The sequence below is a fragment of the Mus caroli genome, unplaced genomic scaffold (genome assembly GCF_978045245.1).
Source record: "Mus caroli unplaced genomic scaffold, Mus_caroli_1 scaffold_8, whole genome shotgun sequence".
NCBI lineage: Eukaryota > Metazoa > Chordata > Mammalia > Rodentia > Muridae > Mus > Mus caroli.
In genome coordinates, this window is record NW_028227263.1 from 130480627 (window position 1) to 130500383 (window position 19757).

The 19757-nt window shown below is 39.8% G+C and overlaps 1 protein-coding gene across 3 annotated transcripts in view; it reads left to right on the forward strand.

The window, feature by feature from the left end:
- Positions 1–13551: 13551 nt before the first annotated feature.
- The window catches only part of LOC147003536 (sulfotransferase 2A1-like), a 36672-nt gene continuing 30466 nt past the window's right edge, over positions 13552–19757 (forward strand). For 2 of the 3 annotated variants that reach the window (XM_085842188.1, XM_085842189.1), the window contains exons 1-3: positions 13552–13687; positions 14738–14946; positions 18197–18323. In XM_085842188.1, the coding sequence (XP_085698314.1) occupies positions 13552–13687; positions 14738–14946; positions 18197–18323 (472 nt within the window). The remainder of the gene's footprint in view (positions 13688–14737; positions 14947–18196; positions 18324–19757) is intronic. The other variant, XM_085842187.1, reaches the window with a different exon arrangement.

Sequence of the window (19757 nt, forward strand, 5' to 3'; positions counted from 1 at the left end):
ACCCTTTTGGGGCCACAGACATCCGGCACCCTCCCAGCCTGAGAACAGAGGTCCGCCCCACAGGGAGCGCCATCTTGGCTCGGGAATCCACCAAACTTAGTCTGCACAGGTGAGAGTGAGGACCACAGAGGCAGACAGCTTCTGGGACAGGCGGGAGCCACAGAGCTGCTGAGGCAGCACCCTTTTGGGGCCGCAGACATCCGGCACCCTCCCAGCTGGAAGACAGTGGTCTGCCCTGCACAGGAGCCCTCTGCCTCAGGAGCAGGGAGCACATCTTGGATCCAGGACTCCACCGAATTTAGGAAATTAGTCTGCACAGCTGAGAGTGTGCACCACAGAAGCCTACATCTTCTGTGACCTGCCAAAGCAACACAGCATCTGGGAAAGGTCCTGTTTTCGGCCTTCTTCTTCGGCCAGGAGGAGGTCCAAACGCCAGATATCTGTACACCTTCCCTTTAAGAGGAAAGCTTGTCAGCAGGGAGTGCTCTAACCACTGAAACTCAGAGGAGAGAGCCTGCCTCCCAGGTCTGCTGACATATGATACTCAGAATCACCAGAAGAACAACCTCTGAACAGAGACAACTATAACAACTCCAAAGATTAACAGAAGGTGTGAGGTAAACGTAAGAATCTTACTAAAAGAAACCAAGACCACTCACAATCATCAGGACCCAGCACTCCCACTTCGCCCAGTCCAGGGCACCACAACACACCTGAAAAGCTAGACCTGGATTTAAAAGCATATCTCATAATGATGGTAGAGGACATCAAGAAGGACTTTAAAGAACTACAGGAGAACATGGCTAAAGAGTTACAAGTCCTTAAAGAAAAACAGGAAAACACAACCAAACTGGTAGAAGTCCTTAAAGAGAAACAGGAAAACACATCCAATCAGATGATGGAAATGAACAAAACCATACTAGACTTAAAAAGGGAAGTAGACACAATAAAGAAAACCCAAAATGAGGCAACACTGGAGATAGAAACCCTAGGAAAGAAATCTGGAACCATAGATGCGAGCATCAGCAACAGAATACAAGAGATGGAAGAGAGAATCTCAGGTGCAGAAGATACCATAGAGAACATCGGCACAACAATCAAGGAAAATGGAAAATGCAAAAAGATCCTAACTCAAAACATCCAGGAAATACAGGACACAATGAGAAGACCAAACCTACTGATAATAGGAGTGGATGAGAATGAAGATTTTCAACTCAAAGGACCAGCAAATATCTTCAACAAAATTATAGAAGAAAACTTCCCAAATCTAAAGAAAGAGATGCCCATGAACATACAAGAAGCCTACAGAACTCCAAATATGCTGGACCAGAAAAGAAATACCTCTCGACACATAATAATCAGAACAACAAATGCACTAAATAAAGATAGAATACTAAAAGCAGTAAGAGAAAAAGGCCAAGTAACATATAAAGGCAAGCCTATCAGAATTACACCAGATTTTTCACCAGAGACTATGAAAGCCAGAAGATCCTGGACAGATGTTATACAGACACTAAAAGAACACAAATTCCAGCCCAGGCTAATATACCCAGCCAAACTCTCAATTTACATAGATGGAGAAACCAAAGAATTCCACGACAAAAACAAATTCACACATTATCTCTCCACGAATCCATCCCTTCAAAGGATAATAACAGAAAAAAACCAATACAAGGACGGGAACCACGCCCTAGAAACAACAAGAAGGTAATCACTCAACAAACCTAAAAGAAGACAGCCACAAGAACAGAATGCCAACTTTAACAATAAAAATAACAGGAAACAACAATTACTTTTCCTTAATATCTCTTAATATCAATGGACTCAACTCCCCGATATAAAGACATAGACTAACAAAATGGCTACACAAACAAGATCCAACATTTTTCTGTTTACAGGAAACTCATCTCAGAGAAAAAGATAGACACTACCTCAGAATGAAAGGCTGGAAAACAATTTTCCAAGCAAATGGTATGAAGAAACAAGCTGGAGTAGCCATTCTAATATCTGATAAGATTGACTTCCAACCCAAAGTCATCAAAAAAGACAGGGAGGGACACTTCATACTCATCAAAGGTAAAATCCTCCAAGAGGAACTATCAATTCTGAATATCTATGCTCCAAATACAAAGGCAGCCTCATTCATTAAAGAAACTTTAGTAAATCTCAAAGCACACATTGCACCTCATACAATAATAGTGGGAGACTTCAACACACCACTTTCACCAATGGACAGATCATGGAAACAGAAACTAAACAGGGACACAGTGAAACTAACAGAAGTTATGGATCAAATGGATCTGGCAGATATCTACAGAACATTTTACCCTAAAACAAAAGGATATACCTTCTTCTCAGCACCTCATGGTACCTTCTCCAAAACTGACCACATAATTGGTCACAAAACAGGCCTCAACAGATACAAAAATATTGAACTTGTCCCATGCATCCTATCAGATCACCATGGACTAAGGCTGATCTTCAATAACAAAATAAATAATAGAAAGCCAACATTCACGTGGAAACTGAACAACACTCTTCTCAATGATACCTTGGTCAAGGAAGGAATAAAGAAAGAAATCAAGGACTTTTTAGAGTTCAATGAAAATGAAGCCACAACATACCCAAATTATGGGACGCAATGAAAGCATTTCTAAGAGGAAAACTCATAGCTCTGAGTGCCTCCAAAAAGAAACTAGAAAGAGCACAGATTAGCAGCTTGACAACACACCTAAAAGCACTAGAACAAAAAGAAGCAAATTCACCCAAGAGGAGTAGACGGCAGGAGATAATCAAACTCAGAGGCGAAATCAATCAAGTGGAAACAAGAAGAACTATTCAAAGAATCAACCAATCAATGAGCTGGTTCTTTGAGAAAATCAACAAGATAGATAAACCCTTAGCCAGACTCACTAGAGGGCACAGGGAAAGCATTCTAATTAAGAAAAATCTGAAATGAAAAAGGAGACATAAAAACAGATCCTGAAGACATTCAAAACACCATCAGATCCTTCTACCAAAGGCTATACTCAACAAAACTGGAGAACCTGGATGGTTCCTAGACAGATACCAGGTACCAAAGTTGAACCAAGATCAGGTTAAAGATCTAAATAGCCCTATATCCCCCAAAGAAATAGAAGCAGTCATTAATAGTCTCCCAACCAAAAAAAAAAGTCCAGGACCAGATGGGTTTAGTGCAGAGTTCTATCAGACCTTCAAAGAAGATCTAATCCCAGTTCTTCACAAACTATTCCACAAAATAGAAACAGAAGGTACTCTACCCAACTCATTCTATGAAGCCACAATTACTCTGATACCTAAACCACAAAAAGACCCAACAAAGATAGAAAATTTCAGACCAATATCCCTTATGAATATTGATGCAAAAATACTCAATAAAGTTCTTGCTAACCGAATCCAAGAACACATCAAAACAATCATCCATCCTGACCAAATAGGTTTCATCTCAGGGATGCAATGATGGTTCAATATATGGAAATCCATCAACGTAATCCAGTATATAAACAAACTCAAAGACAAAAACCACATGGTCATCTCGTTAGATGCAGAAAAAGCATTTGACAAGATCCAACACCCATTCATGATAAAAGTCTTGGAAAGATCAGGAATTCAAGGCCCATACCTAAACATGATAAAAGCAATATACAGCAAACCAGTAGCCAACATCAAAGTAAATGGTGAGAATCTTGAAGCAATCCCTCTAATATCAGGGACTAGAGAAGGCTGTCCACTTTCTCCATACCTATTCAACATAGTACTTGAAGTCCTAGCCAGAGCAATTCGACAACAAAAGGAGATCAAAGGGATACAAATTGGAAAAGATGAAGTCAAAATATCACTTTTTGCAGATGATATGATAGTATATATAAGTGACCCTAAAAATTCCACCAGAGAACACCTAAACCTAATAAACAGCTTCGGTGAAGTAGCTGGATATAAAATTAACTCAAACAAATCAATGGCCTTTCTCTACACAAAGAATAAACAGGCTGAGAAAGAAATTAGGGAAACAACACCCTTCTCAATAGTCACAAATAATATAATATATCTTGGCGTGACTCTAACTAAGGAAGTGAAAGATCTGTATAATAAAAACTTCAAGTCTCTGAAGAAAGAAATTCTAGAAGATCTCAGAAGATGGAAAGATCTCCCATGCTCATGGATTGGCAGGATCAACATTGTAAAAATGGCTATCTTGCCAAAAGCAATCTACAGATTCAATGCAGTCCCCATCAAAATTCCAACTCAATTCTTCAACGAATTAGAAAGTGCAATCTGCAAATTCATCTGGAATAACAAAAAACCTAGGATAGCAAAAACTCTTCTCAAGGATAAAAGAACCTCTGGTGGAATCACCATGCCAGACCTAAAGCTTTACTACAGAGCGATTGTGATAAAAACTGCGTGGTACTGGTATAGTGACAGACAAATAGACCAATGGAATAGAATTGAAGACCCAGAAATGAACCCACACACCTACGGTCACTTGATCTTCGACAAGGGAGCTAAAAACATCCAGTGGAAGAAAGACAGCATTTTCAACAAATGGTGCTGGCACAACTGGTTGTTATCATGTAGAAGAATGCAAATCGATCCATTCCTATCTCCTTGTACTAAGGTCAAATCTAAATGGATCAAGGAACTTCACATAAAACCAGAGACACTGAAACTTATAGAGGAGAAAGTGGGGAAAAGCCTTGAAGATATGGGCACAGGGGAAAAATTCTTGAATAGAACAGCAATGGCTTGCGCTGTAAGATCGAAAATTGACAAGTGGGACCTCATGAAACTGCAAAGCTTCTTCAAGGCAAAAGACACCATCAATAAGACAAAAAAAACACCAACAGATTGGGAAAGGATCTTTACCTATCCTAAATCAGATAAGGGTCTAATATCCAATATATATAAGGAACTCAAGAAGGTGGACTCCAGAAAGTCAAATAACCCCATTAAAAAATGGGGCTCAAAACTGAACAAAGAGTTCTCACCTGAAGAATACCAAATGGCAGAGAAGCACCTGAAAAAATGTTCAACATCCTTAATCATCAGGGAAATGCAACTCAAAACAAACCTGAGATTCCACCTCACACCAGTCAGAATGGCTAAGGTCAAAAATTCAGGTGACAGCAGATGCTGGCGAGGATGTGGAGAAAGAGGAACACTCCTCCATTGTTGGTGGGATTGCAAGCTTGTACAACCACTCTGGAAATCAGTCTGGCGGTTCCTCAGAAAATTGGACATAGTACTACCTGAGGATCCAGCAATACCTCTCCTCGGCATATATCCAGAAGATGTCCCAACCGGTAAGAAGGACACATGCTCCACTATGTTCATAGCAGCCCTATTTATAATAGCCAGAAGCTGGAAAGAACCCAGATGTCCCTCAACAGAGGAATGGATACAGAAATTATGGTACATTTACACAATGGAGTACTACTCAGCTTTTAAAAAGAATGAAATTATGAAATTCCTAGCCAAATGGATGGACCTGGAGGGCATCATCTTGAGTGAGGTAACACAATCACAAAGGAACTCACACAATATGTATTCACTGATAAGTGGATATTAGCTCAAAACTCAGGATACCCAAGATGTAAGATACAATTTGTTAAACGCATGAAACTCAAGAAGAATAAAGACCAAAATGTGGACACTGTGCCCCTTCTTAGAATTGGGAACAAAACACCCATGGAAGGAGTTACAGAGACAAAGTTCGGAGCTGTGATGAAAGGATGGACCATCTAGAGACTGCCGTATCCAAGGATCCATCCCATAATCAGCTTCTAAACAGGGACACCATTGCATACACTAGCAAGATTTTGCTGAAAGGACCCAAAGATATCTGTCTCTTGTGAGACTATGCAGGGGCCTAGCAAACACAGGAGTGGATGCTCACAGTTAGCTATTGGATGTATCACAGGGCTCCCAATGGAGAAGCTAGAGAAAGTACCCAAGGAGCTAAAGGGATCTGCAACCCTATAGTTGGAACAACATGATGAACTAACCAGTACCCCGGAGCTCTTGTCTCTAGCTGCATATGTATCGAAAGATGGCCTAGTCGGCCATCACTGGAAAGAGAGGCCCATTGGACTTGCAAACTTTATATGCCCCAATATAGGGGAATGCCAGGGCCAAAAGAATGGGAATGGGTGGGTAGGAAAGTGGGGGGCGCTATGGGGGACTTTTGGGATAGCACTGGAAATGTAATTGAGGAAATATGTAATAAAAAATATTAAAAATTAAAAAAATAATATAAAAAAGAAGAAATACTTCATATCAATTGTTGCTAAAATATGGAGAATAGGCTGTGTCTGAAGATGAAATCTCACATTGATTTTTTTAATCTCAACTGAACACCTCAGGATACATCGTGTACAACCTCAAGTGCATGCACTCAGTAGCTTGACTATATACATGTGTGCATATATAAATAGCAACAGATATTAAAGAAGAGATCAAAAATGTGGGAAAAGGAGGGAAGGCTTTGAGGGGAAGAAAAAGGGAACTTAATGTACTATGAGTTTCTCAAAAGCAACCACTATTAAAAAAAAAAAGAAAAAGAAAGCAAGAAAGCAAGAAAGAAGCAAGAAGAAAGCAAGAAACAAGCAAGCAAGCAAGCAAGCAAGCAAGAAAGAAAGAAATTCCATGCAAAGGTTCTGTATGATATCTGTAATTTTTCTGCACATTCAAAATCATTCTGAAAGCTAGATTATATTACTAGACATTTTAAATTAACTTGCATTTCTATGTCCTATTCCGTCTTCCTGAGTCTCTGATTCGGGGTCATGAACTTGGTCTCACAAATTCTGCAGAATGTTATTTGTACACCTTTTTTTTTCCTTTTTTTTTATTACATATTTTCCTCAATTACATTTCCAATGCTATCCCAAAAGTCCCCCATACCGCCCCCCACTTCCCTACCCTCCCATTCCCATTCTTTTGGCCCTGGCATTCCCCTATATTGGGGCATATATTGTTTGCAAGTCCAATGGGCCTCTCTTTCCAGTGATGGCCTACTAGGCCATCTTTCGATACATATGCAGCTAGAGATAAAAGCTCCGGGGTACTGGTTAGTTCATAATGTTGTTCCAACTATAGGGTTGCAGATCCCTTTAGCTCCTTGGGTACTTTCTCTAGCTTCTCCATTGGGAGCCCTGTGCTACATCCAATAGCTGACTGTGAGCATCCACTCCTGTGTTTGCTAGGCCCCTGCATAGTCTCACAAGAGACAGCTATCTTTGGGTCCTTTCAGCAAAATCTTGCTAGTGTATGCAATGGTGTCAGCATTTAGAGGCTGATTATGGGATGGATCCCTGGATACGGCAGTCTCTAGATGGTCCATCCTTTCATCACAGCTCCGAACTTTGTCTCTGTAACTCCTTCCCTGGGTGTTTTGTTCCCAATTCTAAGAAGGGGCACAGTGTTCACATTTTGGTCTTCATTCTTCTTGAGTTTCATGCGTTTAGCAAATTGTATCTTATATTTTGGGTATCCTAAGTTTTGAGCTAATATCCACTTATCAGTGAATACATATTGTGTGAGTTCCTTTGTGATTGTGTTACCTCATTCAAGATAATGCCCTCCAGGTCCATCCATTTGGCTAGGAATTTCATAATTTCATTCTTTTTAAAAGCTGAGTAGTACTCCATTGTGTAAATGTACCATAAATTCTGTATCCATTCCTCTGTTGAGGGACATCTGGGTTCTTTCCAGCTTCTGGCTATTATAAATAGGGCTGCTATGAACATAGTGGAGCATGTGTCCTTCTTACCGGTTGGGACATCTTCTGGATATATGCCCAGAAGAGGTATTGCTGGATCCTCCGGTAGTACTATGTCCAATTTTCTGAGGAACCGCCAGACTGATTTCCAGAGTGGTTGTACAAGCTTGCAATCCCACCAACAATGGAGGAGTGTTCCTCTTTCTCCACATCCTCGCCAGCATCTGCTGTCACCTGAATTTTTGACCTTAGCCATTCTGACTGGTGTGAGGTGGAATCTCAGGGTTGTTTTGAGTTGCATTTCCCTGATGATTAAGGATGTTGAACATTTTTTCAGGTGCTTCTCTGCCATTTGGTATTCTTCAGGTGAGAATTCTTTGTTCAATTTTGAGCCCCATTTTTTAATGGGGTTATTTGACTTTCTGGAGTCCACCTTCTTGAGTTCCTTATATATATTGGATATTAGACCCTTATCTGATTTAGGATAGGTAAAGATCCTTTCCCAATCTGTTGGTGGTTTTTTTGTCTTATTGATGGTGTCTTTTGCCTTGCAGAAGCTTTGCAGTTTCATGAGGTCCCACTTGTCAATTCTCGATCTTACAGCACAAGCCATTGCTGTTCTATTCAAGAATTTTTCCCCTGTGCCCATATCTTCAAGGCTTTTCCCCAATTTCTCCTCTATAAGTTTCAGTGTCTCTGGTTTTATGTGAAGTTCCTTGATCCACTTAGACTTGACCTTAGTACAAGGAGATAGGAATGGATCGATTCGCATTCTTCTACATGATAACAACCAGTTGTGCCAGCACCATTTGTTGAAAATGCTGTCTTTCTTCCACTGGATGTTTTTAGCTCCCTTGTCGAAGATCAAGTGACCGTAGGTGTGTGGGTTCATTTCTGGGTCTTCAATTCTATTCCATTGGTCTATTTGTCTGTCACTATACCAGTACCACGCAGTTTTTATCACAATTGCTCTGTAGTAAAGCTTTAGGTCTGGCATGGTGATTCCACCAGAGGTTCTTTTATCCTTGAGAAGATTTTTTGCTATCCTAGGTTTTTTGTTATTCCAGATGAATTTGCAGATTGCACTTTCTAATTCGTTGAAGAATTGAGTTGGAATTTTGATGGGGATTGCATTGAATCTGTAAATTGCTTTTGGCAAGATAGCCATTTTTAAAATGTTGATCCTGCCAATCCATGAGCATGGAAGATCTTTCCATCTTCTGAGATCTTCTAGAATTTCTTTCTTTAGAGACTTGAAGTTCTTATTATACAGATCTTTCACTTCCTTAGTTAGAGTCACGCCAAGATATTTTATATTATTTGTGACTATTGAGAAGGGTGTTGTTTCCCTAATTTCCTTCTCAGCCTGTTTATTCTTTGTGTAGAGAAAGGCCATTGATTTGTTTGAGTTAATTTTATATCCAGCAACTTCACCGAAGCTGTTTATCAGGCTTAGGAGTTCTCTGGTGGAATTTTTAGGGTCACTTTATATACTATCATATCATCTGCAAAAAGTGATATTTTGACTTCATCTTTTCCAATTTGTATCCCTTTGATCACCTTTTGTTGTCGAATTGCTCTGGCTAGGACTTCAAGTACTATGTTGAATAGGTATGGAGAAAGTGGACAGCCTTGTCTAGTCCCTGATTTTAGAGGGATTGCTTCAAGCTTCTCACCATTTACTTTGATGTTGGCTACTGGTTTGCTGTATATTGCTTTTATCATGTTTAGGTATGGGCCTTGAATTCCTGATTTTTCCAAGACTTTTATCATGAATGGGTGCTGGATCTTGTCAAATGCTTTTTCTGCATCTAACGAGATGACCATGTGGTTTTTGTCTTTGAGTTTGTTTATATACTGGATTACGTTGATGGATTTCCGTATATTGAACCATCCCTGCATCCCTGGGATGAAACCTACTTGGTCAGGATGGATGATTGTTTTGATGTGTTCTTGGATTCGGTTAGCAAGAACTTTATTGAGGATTTTTGCATCAATATTTATAAGGGATATTGGTCTGAAGTTTTCTATCTTTGTTGGGTCTTTTTGTGGTTTAGGTATCAAAGTAATTGTGGCTTCATAGAATGAGTTGGGTAGAGTACCTTCTGTTTCTATTTTGTGGAATAGTTTGTGAAGAACTGGGATTAGATCTTCTTTGAAGGTCTGATAGAACTCTGCACTAAACCCATCTGGTCCTGGGCTTTTTTTGGTTGGGAGACTATTAATGACTGCTTCTATTTATTTGGGGGATATAGGGCTGTTTAGATCATTAACCTGATCTTGGTTCAACTTTGGTACCTGGTATCTGACTAGGAACTTCTCCATTTCATCCAGGTTCTCCAGTTTTGTTGAGTATAGCCTTTGGTAGAAGGATCTGATGGTGTTTTGGATGTCTTCAGGATCTGTTGTTATGTCTCCTTTTTCATTTCTGATTTTGTTAATTAGAATACTTTCCCTGTGCCCTCTAGTTAGTCTGGCTAAGGGTTTATCTATCTTGTTGATTTTCTCAAAGAACCAGCTCCTTGATTGGTTGATTCTTTGAATAGTTCTTCTTCTTTCCACTCGATTGATTTCGCCTCTGAGTTTGATTATTTCCTGCCGTCTACTCCTCTTGGGTGAGTTTGCTTCCTTTAGTTCTAGTGCTTTTAGGTGTGTTGACAAGCTGCTAATGTGTGCTCTTTCTAGTTTCTTTTTGGAGGCACTCAGAGCTATGAGTTTTCCTCTTAGAAATGCTTTCATTGCGTCCCATAAGTTTGGGTATGTTGTGGCTTCATTTTCATTGAACTCTAAAAAGTCCTTGATTTCTTTCTTTATTCCTTCCTTGACCAAGGTATCATTGAGAAGAGTGTTGTTCAGTTTCCACGTGAATGTTGGCTTTCTATTATTTATTTTGTTATTGAAGATCAGTCTTAGTCCATGGTGATCTGATAGGATGCATGGGACAATTTCAATATTTTTGTATCTGTTGAGTCCTGTTTTGTGCCCAATTATGTGGTCAATTTTGGAGAAGGTACCATGAGGTGCTGAGAAGAAGGTGTATCCTTTTGTTTTAGGGTAAAATGTTCTGTAGATATCTGCCAGATCCATTTGATCCATAACTTCTGTTAGTTTCACTGTGTCCCTGTTTAGTTTCTGTTTCCATGATCTGTCCATTGGTGAAAGTGGTGTGTTGAAGTCTCCCACTATTATTGTATGAGGTGCAATGTGTGCTTTGAGATTTACTAAAGTTTCTTTAATGAATGAGGCTGCCTTTGTATTTGGAGCATAGATATTCAGGATTGATAGTTCCTCTTGGAGGATTTTACCTTTGATGAGTATGAAGTGCCCCTCCCTGTCTTTTTTGATGACCTTGGCCTGGAAGTCAATCTTATCAGAAATTAGAATGGCTACTCCAGCTTTTTTCTTCATACCATTTGCTTGGAAAATTGTTTTCCAGCCTTTCATTCTTAGGTAGTGTCTATCTTTTTCTCTGAGATGAGTTTCCTGTAAGCAGCAAAATGTTGGGTCTTGTTTGTGTAGCCAGTTTGTTAGTCTATGTCTTTTTATTGGGGAGTTGAGTCCATTGATATTAAGAGATATTAAGGAAAAGTAATTGTTGTTTCCTGTTATTTTTGTTGTTAAAGTTGGCATTCTGTTCTTGTGGCTGTCTTCTTTTAGGTTTGTTGAGGGATTACCTTCTTGTTGTTTCTAGGGCGTGGTTCCTGTCCTTGTATTGGTTTTTTTCTGTTATTATCCTTTGAAGGGCTGGATTCCTGGAAGATAATGTGTGAATTTGGTTTTGTCGTGGAATACTTTGGTTTCTCCATCTATGTTAATTGAGAGTTTGGCTGGGTATAGTAGCCTGGGCTGGAATTTGTGTTCTTTTAGTGCCTGTATAACATCTGTCCAGGATCTTCTGGCTTTCATAGTCTCTGGTGAAAAATCTGGTGTAATTCTGATAGGCTTGCCTTTATATGTTACTTGGCCTTTTTCTCTTACTGCTTTTAGTATTCTATCTTTATTTAGTGCATTTGTTGTTCTGATTATTAAGTGTCGGGAGGTATTTCTTTTCTGGTCCAGCCTATTTGGAGTTCTGTAGGCTTCTTGTATGTTCATGGGCATCTCTTTCTTTAGATTTGGGAAGTTTTCTTCTATAATTTTGTTGAAGATGTTTGCTGGTCCTTTGAGTTGAAAATCTTCATTCTCATCCACTCCTATTATCAGTAGGTTTGGTCTTCTCATTGTGTCCTGTATTTCCTGGATGTTTTGAGTTAGGATCTTTTTGCATTTTCCATTTTCCTTGATTGTTGTGCCGATGTTCTCTATGGAATCTTCTGCACCTGAGATTCTCTCTTCCATCTCTTGTATTCTGTGGCTGATGCTTGCATCTATGGTTCCAGATTTCTTTCCTAGGGTTTCTTTCTCCAGTGTTGCCTCATTTTGGGTTTTCTTTATTGTGTCTACTTCCCTTTTTAGGTCTAGTATGGTTTTGTTCATTTCCATCATCTGATTGGATGTGTTTTCTTGTTTCTCTTTAAGGACTTCTACCAGTTTGGTTGTGTTTTTCTGTTTTTCTTTAAGGACTTGTAACTCTTTAGCCATGTTCTCCTGTAGTTCTTTAAAGTCCTTCTTGATGTCCTCTACCATCATCATGAGATATGCTTTTAAATCCAGGTCTAGCTTTTCAGGTGTGTTGTGGTGCCCTGGACTGGGCGAAGTGGGAGTGCTGGGTCCTGATGATGGTGAGTGGTCTTGGTTTCTGTTAGTAAGATTCTTACGTTTACCTCTCACCATCTGGTAATCTCTGGAGTTGTTATAGTTGTCTCTGTTCAGAGGTTGTTCTTCTGGTGATTCTGAGTATCGTCTGTCAGCAGAGCTGGGAGACAGGCTCTCTCCTCTGAGTTTCAGTGGTTAGAGCACTCCCTGCTGACAAGCTTTCCTCTTAAAGGGAAGGTGTACAGATATCTGGCGTTTGGACCTCCTCCTGGCCGAAGAAGAAGGCGGAAAACAGGACCTTTCCCAGATGCTGTGTTGCTTTGGCAGGTCACAGAAGCTGTAGGCTTTTGTGGTGCACACTCTCAGCTGTGCAGACTAAGTTCCTAAGTTCAGTGGAGTCCTGGATCCAAGGTGTGCTCCCTGCTCCTGAGGCAGAGGGCTCCTGTGCAGGGCAGACCACTGTCTTCCAGTTAGGAGGGTGCCGGATGTCTGCGGCCCCAAAAGGGTGCTGCCTCAGCAGCTCTGTGGCTCCCACCTGTCCCAGAAGCTGTCTGCCTCTGTGGTCCTCACTCTGACCTGTGCAGACTAAGTTCGGCGGAGTCCCGGAGCCAAGATGGTGCTCCCTGCAGGGCAGGTCACTGTCCTCCGGCTGGGAGGGTGCCGGATGTCTGCAGCCCCAAAAGGGTGCTGCCTCAGTGGCTCTGTGGCTCCCGCCTGTCCCAGAAGCTGTCTGCCTCTGTGGTCCTCACTCTGACCTGTACAGACTAAGTTTGGCGGAGTCCCGGAGCCAAGATGGCGCTCCCTGCAGAGCACATCACTGTCCTCCGGCTGGGAGGATGCAGGATGTCTGCGGCCCCAAAAGGGTGCTGCCTCAGTGGCTCTGTGGCTCCCGCCTGTCCCAGAAGCTGTCTCTTTGTACAACTTTAAAATTGCTCAATAGTAACCTTTGACTGTATGTGATAATATTTATTTCTCGCCATCAGTAAATATTTCAAAACACATAAAAAATGTTAATAATTTTTTACCTGCACTATAAATCTTACCTCTCAGCATTTGTTATAAGTTGAATAGGTGTCCTTGGCTGGAATCCTAACAGCACCTACAAGGAGCTATTCATGATGTCAGAATATTATTGGTTTGAAGGCATACCTTTTCCTGCCATATTACATCAAAGAGAAATTTTGGAAGATATTCGTAATAAGTTTGTGGTGAAAGAAGAAGACTTATTGATATTGACTTACCCCAAGTCAGGTAAGGATCATCAGTAAAACTAATTCAGAAATGTATAAGGGAGATTAGTACTTTGATCCTAATTCATTTCGGGTGATGAGTAGAGTGTTCTATATATTAATGTGTAAAATGACTTGTGGGCATGGAGATTTGTGTGTGTTCCACTCAGACTGACCTATGTGGGCAGAGGAGATCAGCTATGGCTCCAAAACAATGACAGTGCTCCCTGAGGCAGAATATGTCATTGGTCCCTCTCTCTGGGGAAGAGATAGAAGAGAGAGAGTGATGAGAATAAATGCAAGAAATAAGAGATAGAGGCATGTATGTGAGGATATGTGGAAGAGAGGACAGTTTCAGGTAAAATTGCTATGGACCTTGTCCAGGATGTAGAAAGAATCAGAACACTCAAGAAAGCAAATAGCAACATCATGGTAGTTTTGTGATATGGATGATTGCTGTGTGGAAGGAGCACTGAACATTGAGCAAGTATTAGGTTGTTGACATATAAAGAAAAATGACACAGAAATTCCATAGGCAGTGGGAATATAGGAAAAAAGTACAAGACACTATCTCAGAGAAGAAAGCTAGAGAAACATCCAGTGATAAATGAGCACATAATCGGAAATCAAGTGTGTGTGATAAAAATGCACAAGGGAATTGATTCACCTTAAAAAGGAGATGTACTCAGTCATATATTTCAGCATGGGGGCATCTCAATGACAGTGAATTAAATTAAATGAGGTAGTCTCAAAGGGCATGTGATATGATTATAACATTCTGAAATATATGAGATACAAATTCATTCCACCAGAATATAGAATGATGTTGGCCCAGGCCTGGAGGAGATATTCCATTGCCAGGTTGCTGTTTACTGAGTATAAGGTTTTGCAAATGAAGTCTAGAATATGATGAGTGAATATACTTTGCACTTATGTCACACAGCCATTGTGAATACAATTCTGTGTGCTTGAAATTGGGCAGCACTGTAAATTTTATGGGCATATATTCTACTTGAGGCTTTTTCACAAGTAATGTTGAAATGAGTGACAGTCACTTTTCCTTTTCCTTCAGGAACAAATTGGCTGATTGAGATTGTCTGCTTGATTCAGACCAAGGGAGATCCGAAATGGATCCAAACTGTGCCCATTTGGGACCGCTCACCCTGGCTAGAGACTGAGACAGGATATCCTGCATTAATCAATAAAGAAGGACCACGACTCATAACCTCCCATCTTCCCATCCATCTCTTCCCCAAGTCTTTCTTCAGTTCCAAGGCCAAGGTCAGTGTCCAGTGGTTGAAATATTCTTTGACTAAACACTCTGAACTTATTTTACCTGACAAATCCTGGAGGTCTTGCTGAAATGTGAAGATGGGATTCTCATGCAGTAGGTGATGCTGATGTTTCCCCACCTCAGACTATATTAGATAGAGTACAAGGATGTGGACCAGCACACAGTGATCCTGGGCAGCTTTAAGAAATAAAGTGAAATATCACACTGAAACATTCATGAACTACATATAAAGGCCAAATAGAGTTCAATCTCTAATGTACAATGGATATTACTATATCATTGTCATCAAAAAGCTAATCTTTCTTATATAATGTATAACTAAGCCCTGTGGGTGAAACACCAAAGACACAATTGCTCATAGGGGAAGAAAATTGACCAGCCATCAATTTTCAAAGATCAGTTATATATACAGTGTCATCACGTGTGTAGCTGTTTATTGAGATCAGTAGCCACAGAAGTCTCCCATGAAATGGAAAGAGGAACAGTAGAAGTAATCAGAGATATCTGATACTGACCTATGAAAGGTCCTAGTTAGTAAGAAATTTTTGTGTAAATTCCTCCATCCATAAAAGCTATAGTTTATGCTGCAACTACAAAGACAAACTTAGAATAATCTCTCACTAAAATGGCACAATGTTTGTGGCCATTCATATATATGTGTGTGTCTTATCTGGATTTGGAAAATTTTGACCAGGGAAACTGAAGCTTAAAGAGATGAATTCTATATTTCTGGCAGAGCCTCTCAGAAGACAGTTCCTGACAGCATGCACTTCTTTGCATCGAAAATAGTGTCTTGGTTTGGTTACTGAATATGGGATGGATCCCCAGATGGAGCAGTATCTGTATTGTCTTTCCTTCAGTCTCTGCTCAACACTTTGTCTTCATGTTTCCTCCCATAAGTTTTTGTCCCCCCTTCTAAGAATCATGGAAGTATCAACGCTCTGGTCGTCCTTCTAGAGCTTCATGTGGTGTGTGAAATATATTTTGGTTATTCTGACCTACTGGGCTAATAATAAATTATCAGTTAATGCATACCATTTGTATGCTTTTCTGATTGGGTTACCTCACTCAAGATGATATTTTCTATTTTTATTAATTTTCCTATGAATTTCAAAAGTCATTGCTTTTTATTGATGAGTAGTATGCCATCGTGTAAATGTATCACCCTTTCTGTATCATTTCCTCTGTTGAAGGACATCTGATATATTTCCATAATCTGTCTCTTATCATTACAGCTGCTATGAACATGTCCTTGTTATATGTTGTAGCATCTTTTGGATATATGCTCGGGAGTGGGTCCTCAGGTAATACTATGTCCAATTTCCCTAGAAACCACCAGAGTGATTTCCAGAGTTGTTGTACCAGCTTGCAATCCCACCTGCAATAGAGGAGTGTTCCTCTCTCCATTTGTCCTAATGACAGTGTTCTTTGCATTACAGAAACTCTGCAATTTTATTAGGTCCCATTTGTTAATTCTTGACCTTTGAGCATAAACCATTTCTGTTCTGTTCAGGAACTTTTCTCTTGTGCCCATGTATTTTAGGTTCTTCCCTACTTTATCTTCTATAAGTTTCAGTGTATCTGGTTATATGTGGAAGTTCTCGATACACATGGAGTTGAGCTGTGTAAAAGGAGACAAGAATGAATCAATTCCCACTGTTCTACAAGCTGATAGCCAATTAAACAGGCATCATTTGTTGAAAATGCTCTCTTTTTCCCAGTGGATGATTTTAGAAGCTTTGCAAAAGATCAACTGAACATAGGTGTGTGGGTTCAATTTTGGGTTTTCAATTCTATTCCATTAATCCACCTGCATTTCATTGTACCAATAGCATAAATGTTTTATCATTATTGCTTATAACACAGCTTGAGATCAGGGATGGTGATTCACCCAGTATTTCGTTTATTGTTGAGAATAACTTTAGCTATCCTTGGGAAGTAGGAGTGGATGGTTGTCAGAAAACACTTTCATTGAAGCAGGGGGAAGGGGATTGGATTGGGGGTTTACAGGGAGGAGGTAGGAAGCTGAAAAAGGTGATAACATTTGAAATGTATACAAAAACATCCAATAAAAATATTTAAAATTTCTAAGACGACTTAGCGAGATGGCTCAGCTGTTAAGAGTACTGGCTGCTCTTGTAAAGGACCTAGGTTCAGTTCCCAACACCCACATGGTGTCTCACAACTCTCTGCAACTCTAGTGCCAGGGCATCCAACTCCCTTTTACTTAATGTCTGTGGGTTTCTGTCCACATATGGTGTGCAAAAATGAATGTGTGCACTCAGACATGCATAAATCAATACATTTGAAGATAAAAAGATGAGATATAGAATAATTGGTACAAAATATGAAGTTCATTTTATTAAAAATGATTACTTTGGGTGCTGGTGTGTTGGCTCCAAGGTAAAGAGCAGTAATTGCTTTTCCAGAGGTACTGACATCAGTTCCCAGAAACAACATGGTGGTTCATGACGATATGTAATGAGATCCAGTGCCTTTTGGTATGTCTGAATACAGCAACAGTGTATTCCTATGTATAAAATAAATATATTTTTAAAAAATAATGATTTCTTTTAAATTATTTCTTTTATGTTTTGACATTTTATAATAAAATATAATTATATATAATCATTTTCCCCTACCATATTTCCCCTGCAAAATTAATATATAATTTTTTCTCTCTTTCAAATTTATTTTTTCCTTTTTCATTAATTATGTTGCATATATATACATATGAATATACATATATATTTCTAAATATATTCCTATGTTTATGTATTCCTATAGAGATATATATTTACATGCTTCTAATGTATACAGTATATATTCCTAAATAAATAAATAATCAATGTATTCGTAAATGAATCTGTATATCCCAAATTACTTCAGTGCACCTTTCTCAGTCACTACAGTATTAATTGTATGTTTATTTTACAGGCATGGCATTTGGTGTTGGATAACTAATTGTTATTATAATCTTTAGAACTGTCGAATCAGTCTGTTTCTTTTTTTCATTATTAATGAACTAGTCATTTTGTTGTTCATTTTTTACAAATCATATAAAATTAGAAAAGGGGAATTATGACTATAGATTTTTCACTTGTGTATATGTTTTCCCACATAGAAATAGCAAATGTAATTAGAAATAATTAGATATTAGAATATATCATGTAAATTATGACAGTTAAAATGTGAGGAATAACTGTTGACCTTCATTTACATTTTCATCCATTCAAGGCGATCTATCTCATCAGAAATCCCAGAGATATTCTTGTGTCTGGTTACTTTTTCTGGGGAAACACAAACCTTGTGAAGAATCCAGGGTCTTTTGGAACATATTTTGAATGGTTTCTCAAAGGAAATGGTGAGTAATCTGTTAAATATAGGAGGGGGAGAAACTCAGAGAAATTAATTTCATTAATTAATTTATAAATTAATAAATTTATTTATTCATATTATATATATATATTATAAATTTATTCGTTTGTTTGTTTGTTTATGTCACAATATACAGCACCACTCTCCTCTTAATGACCCCTACTCACAGCTCCTATCCCCATCCTCTTCTCTTCTGTGAAGGGATAGTTGCCCTAGGGTACCTCCCTACCATGACACAACAATTCTCCCCAGGACGTGGTGTGTCTTCTCCCACAGAGACAAGACAAGGCAGCCCAGATAGAGGAATAGGATCCACAGAGAGGAAACATGTCCATGGAGAGCCCCAGCTCCAATTGTTGGGAGATCTGCTCAAAGACCAAGCTACAAATCTGCTACATATGTGCAGGGCCCCTAGGTCTAGCTCTGGATAACTTTTTGTTTGGTGGTTCAGTATCTGAGAGTGCTAAAAGGTCCAGGTTAGTTGACTCTTCTGGTCTTCATCTGGAGTTCTTAACCCCATTGGGTACAACAATCCTTTCCCCAACTTTTCCAAAAGACTTCCACAGCTCTAACTAATGTTTGGCTGTGGACTTATATATCTCTGTAATTCAGCTGCTACGTGGAGCCTCTCAGAGTACAGTTATTCTGGGCTATTGTAGGTAAGCATCTAAGAGTATCAGCAATAGTATCATGGATTGTTTCTTGTCCATGGTGTGTGTCTCAATTTTGGCCAGTAATTGATTGCCCATCTCTGCTCCATCTTTATTTCTGGACATCTTCTGGTTAGGACACATTTGGGGCCAAAGGTTTTTCTGAATGGGTTGCTATTCTTATCCCTCCACTGTGAATCCTATCCGCCTACAGGAGGTGGCATTTCAGATGTGGGAGACCTTAGCACTGTGCTATCACCTGTCAGAATTCTCCAGAAAATGGCTCCCAAGATCCCATCTCCTCACCAAATAATGAAAGAGTTTGTTGTGGTCTCCCTTCCCCCCAGCTTGGAACCTGCCTGCTCTAGGGTGGAGCTACCGGCTCATTCGTCCTGCCACGCCCACTGCTGGAACCTGACTCTGCTGCCTGGAGGCACACACGTGTTTGTCCTGCTACTGGACCCTGAGTTACTTGGCGGGAAATTGGGTTCCCTCCCCCTTCCTTTATAAACTGAGTGTTTGGAAATATTAAATTGAGCCTCGATCAGAACTTGTTGTCCTGGCTTCATTCTTTTCTTCCGCCCTATCTGGTTACCTCTCTTTGCAGGGAACTGCCATTCTCAGTTGAACCGTTCGTGTTGTGGACCGCGGGCGGGCCGCAACAGTTGGCGCCAGAACTGGGACCTGAAGAATGGCAGAGAGATGCTAAGAGAAACGATTGCTGTGTGGAGCTCCACAAGAAAGGAAAGAATCTTCGTATCGGAGGAGGA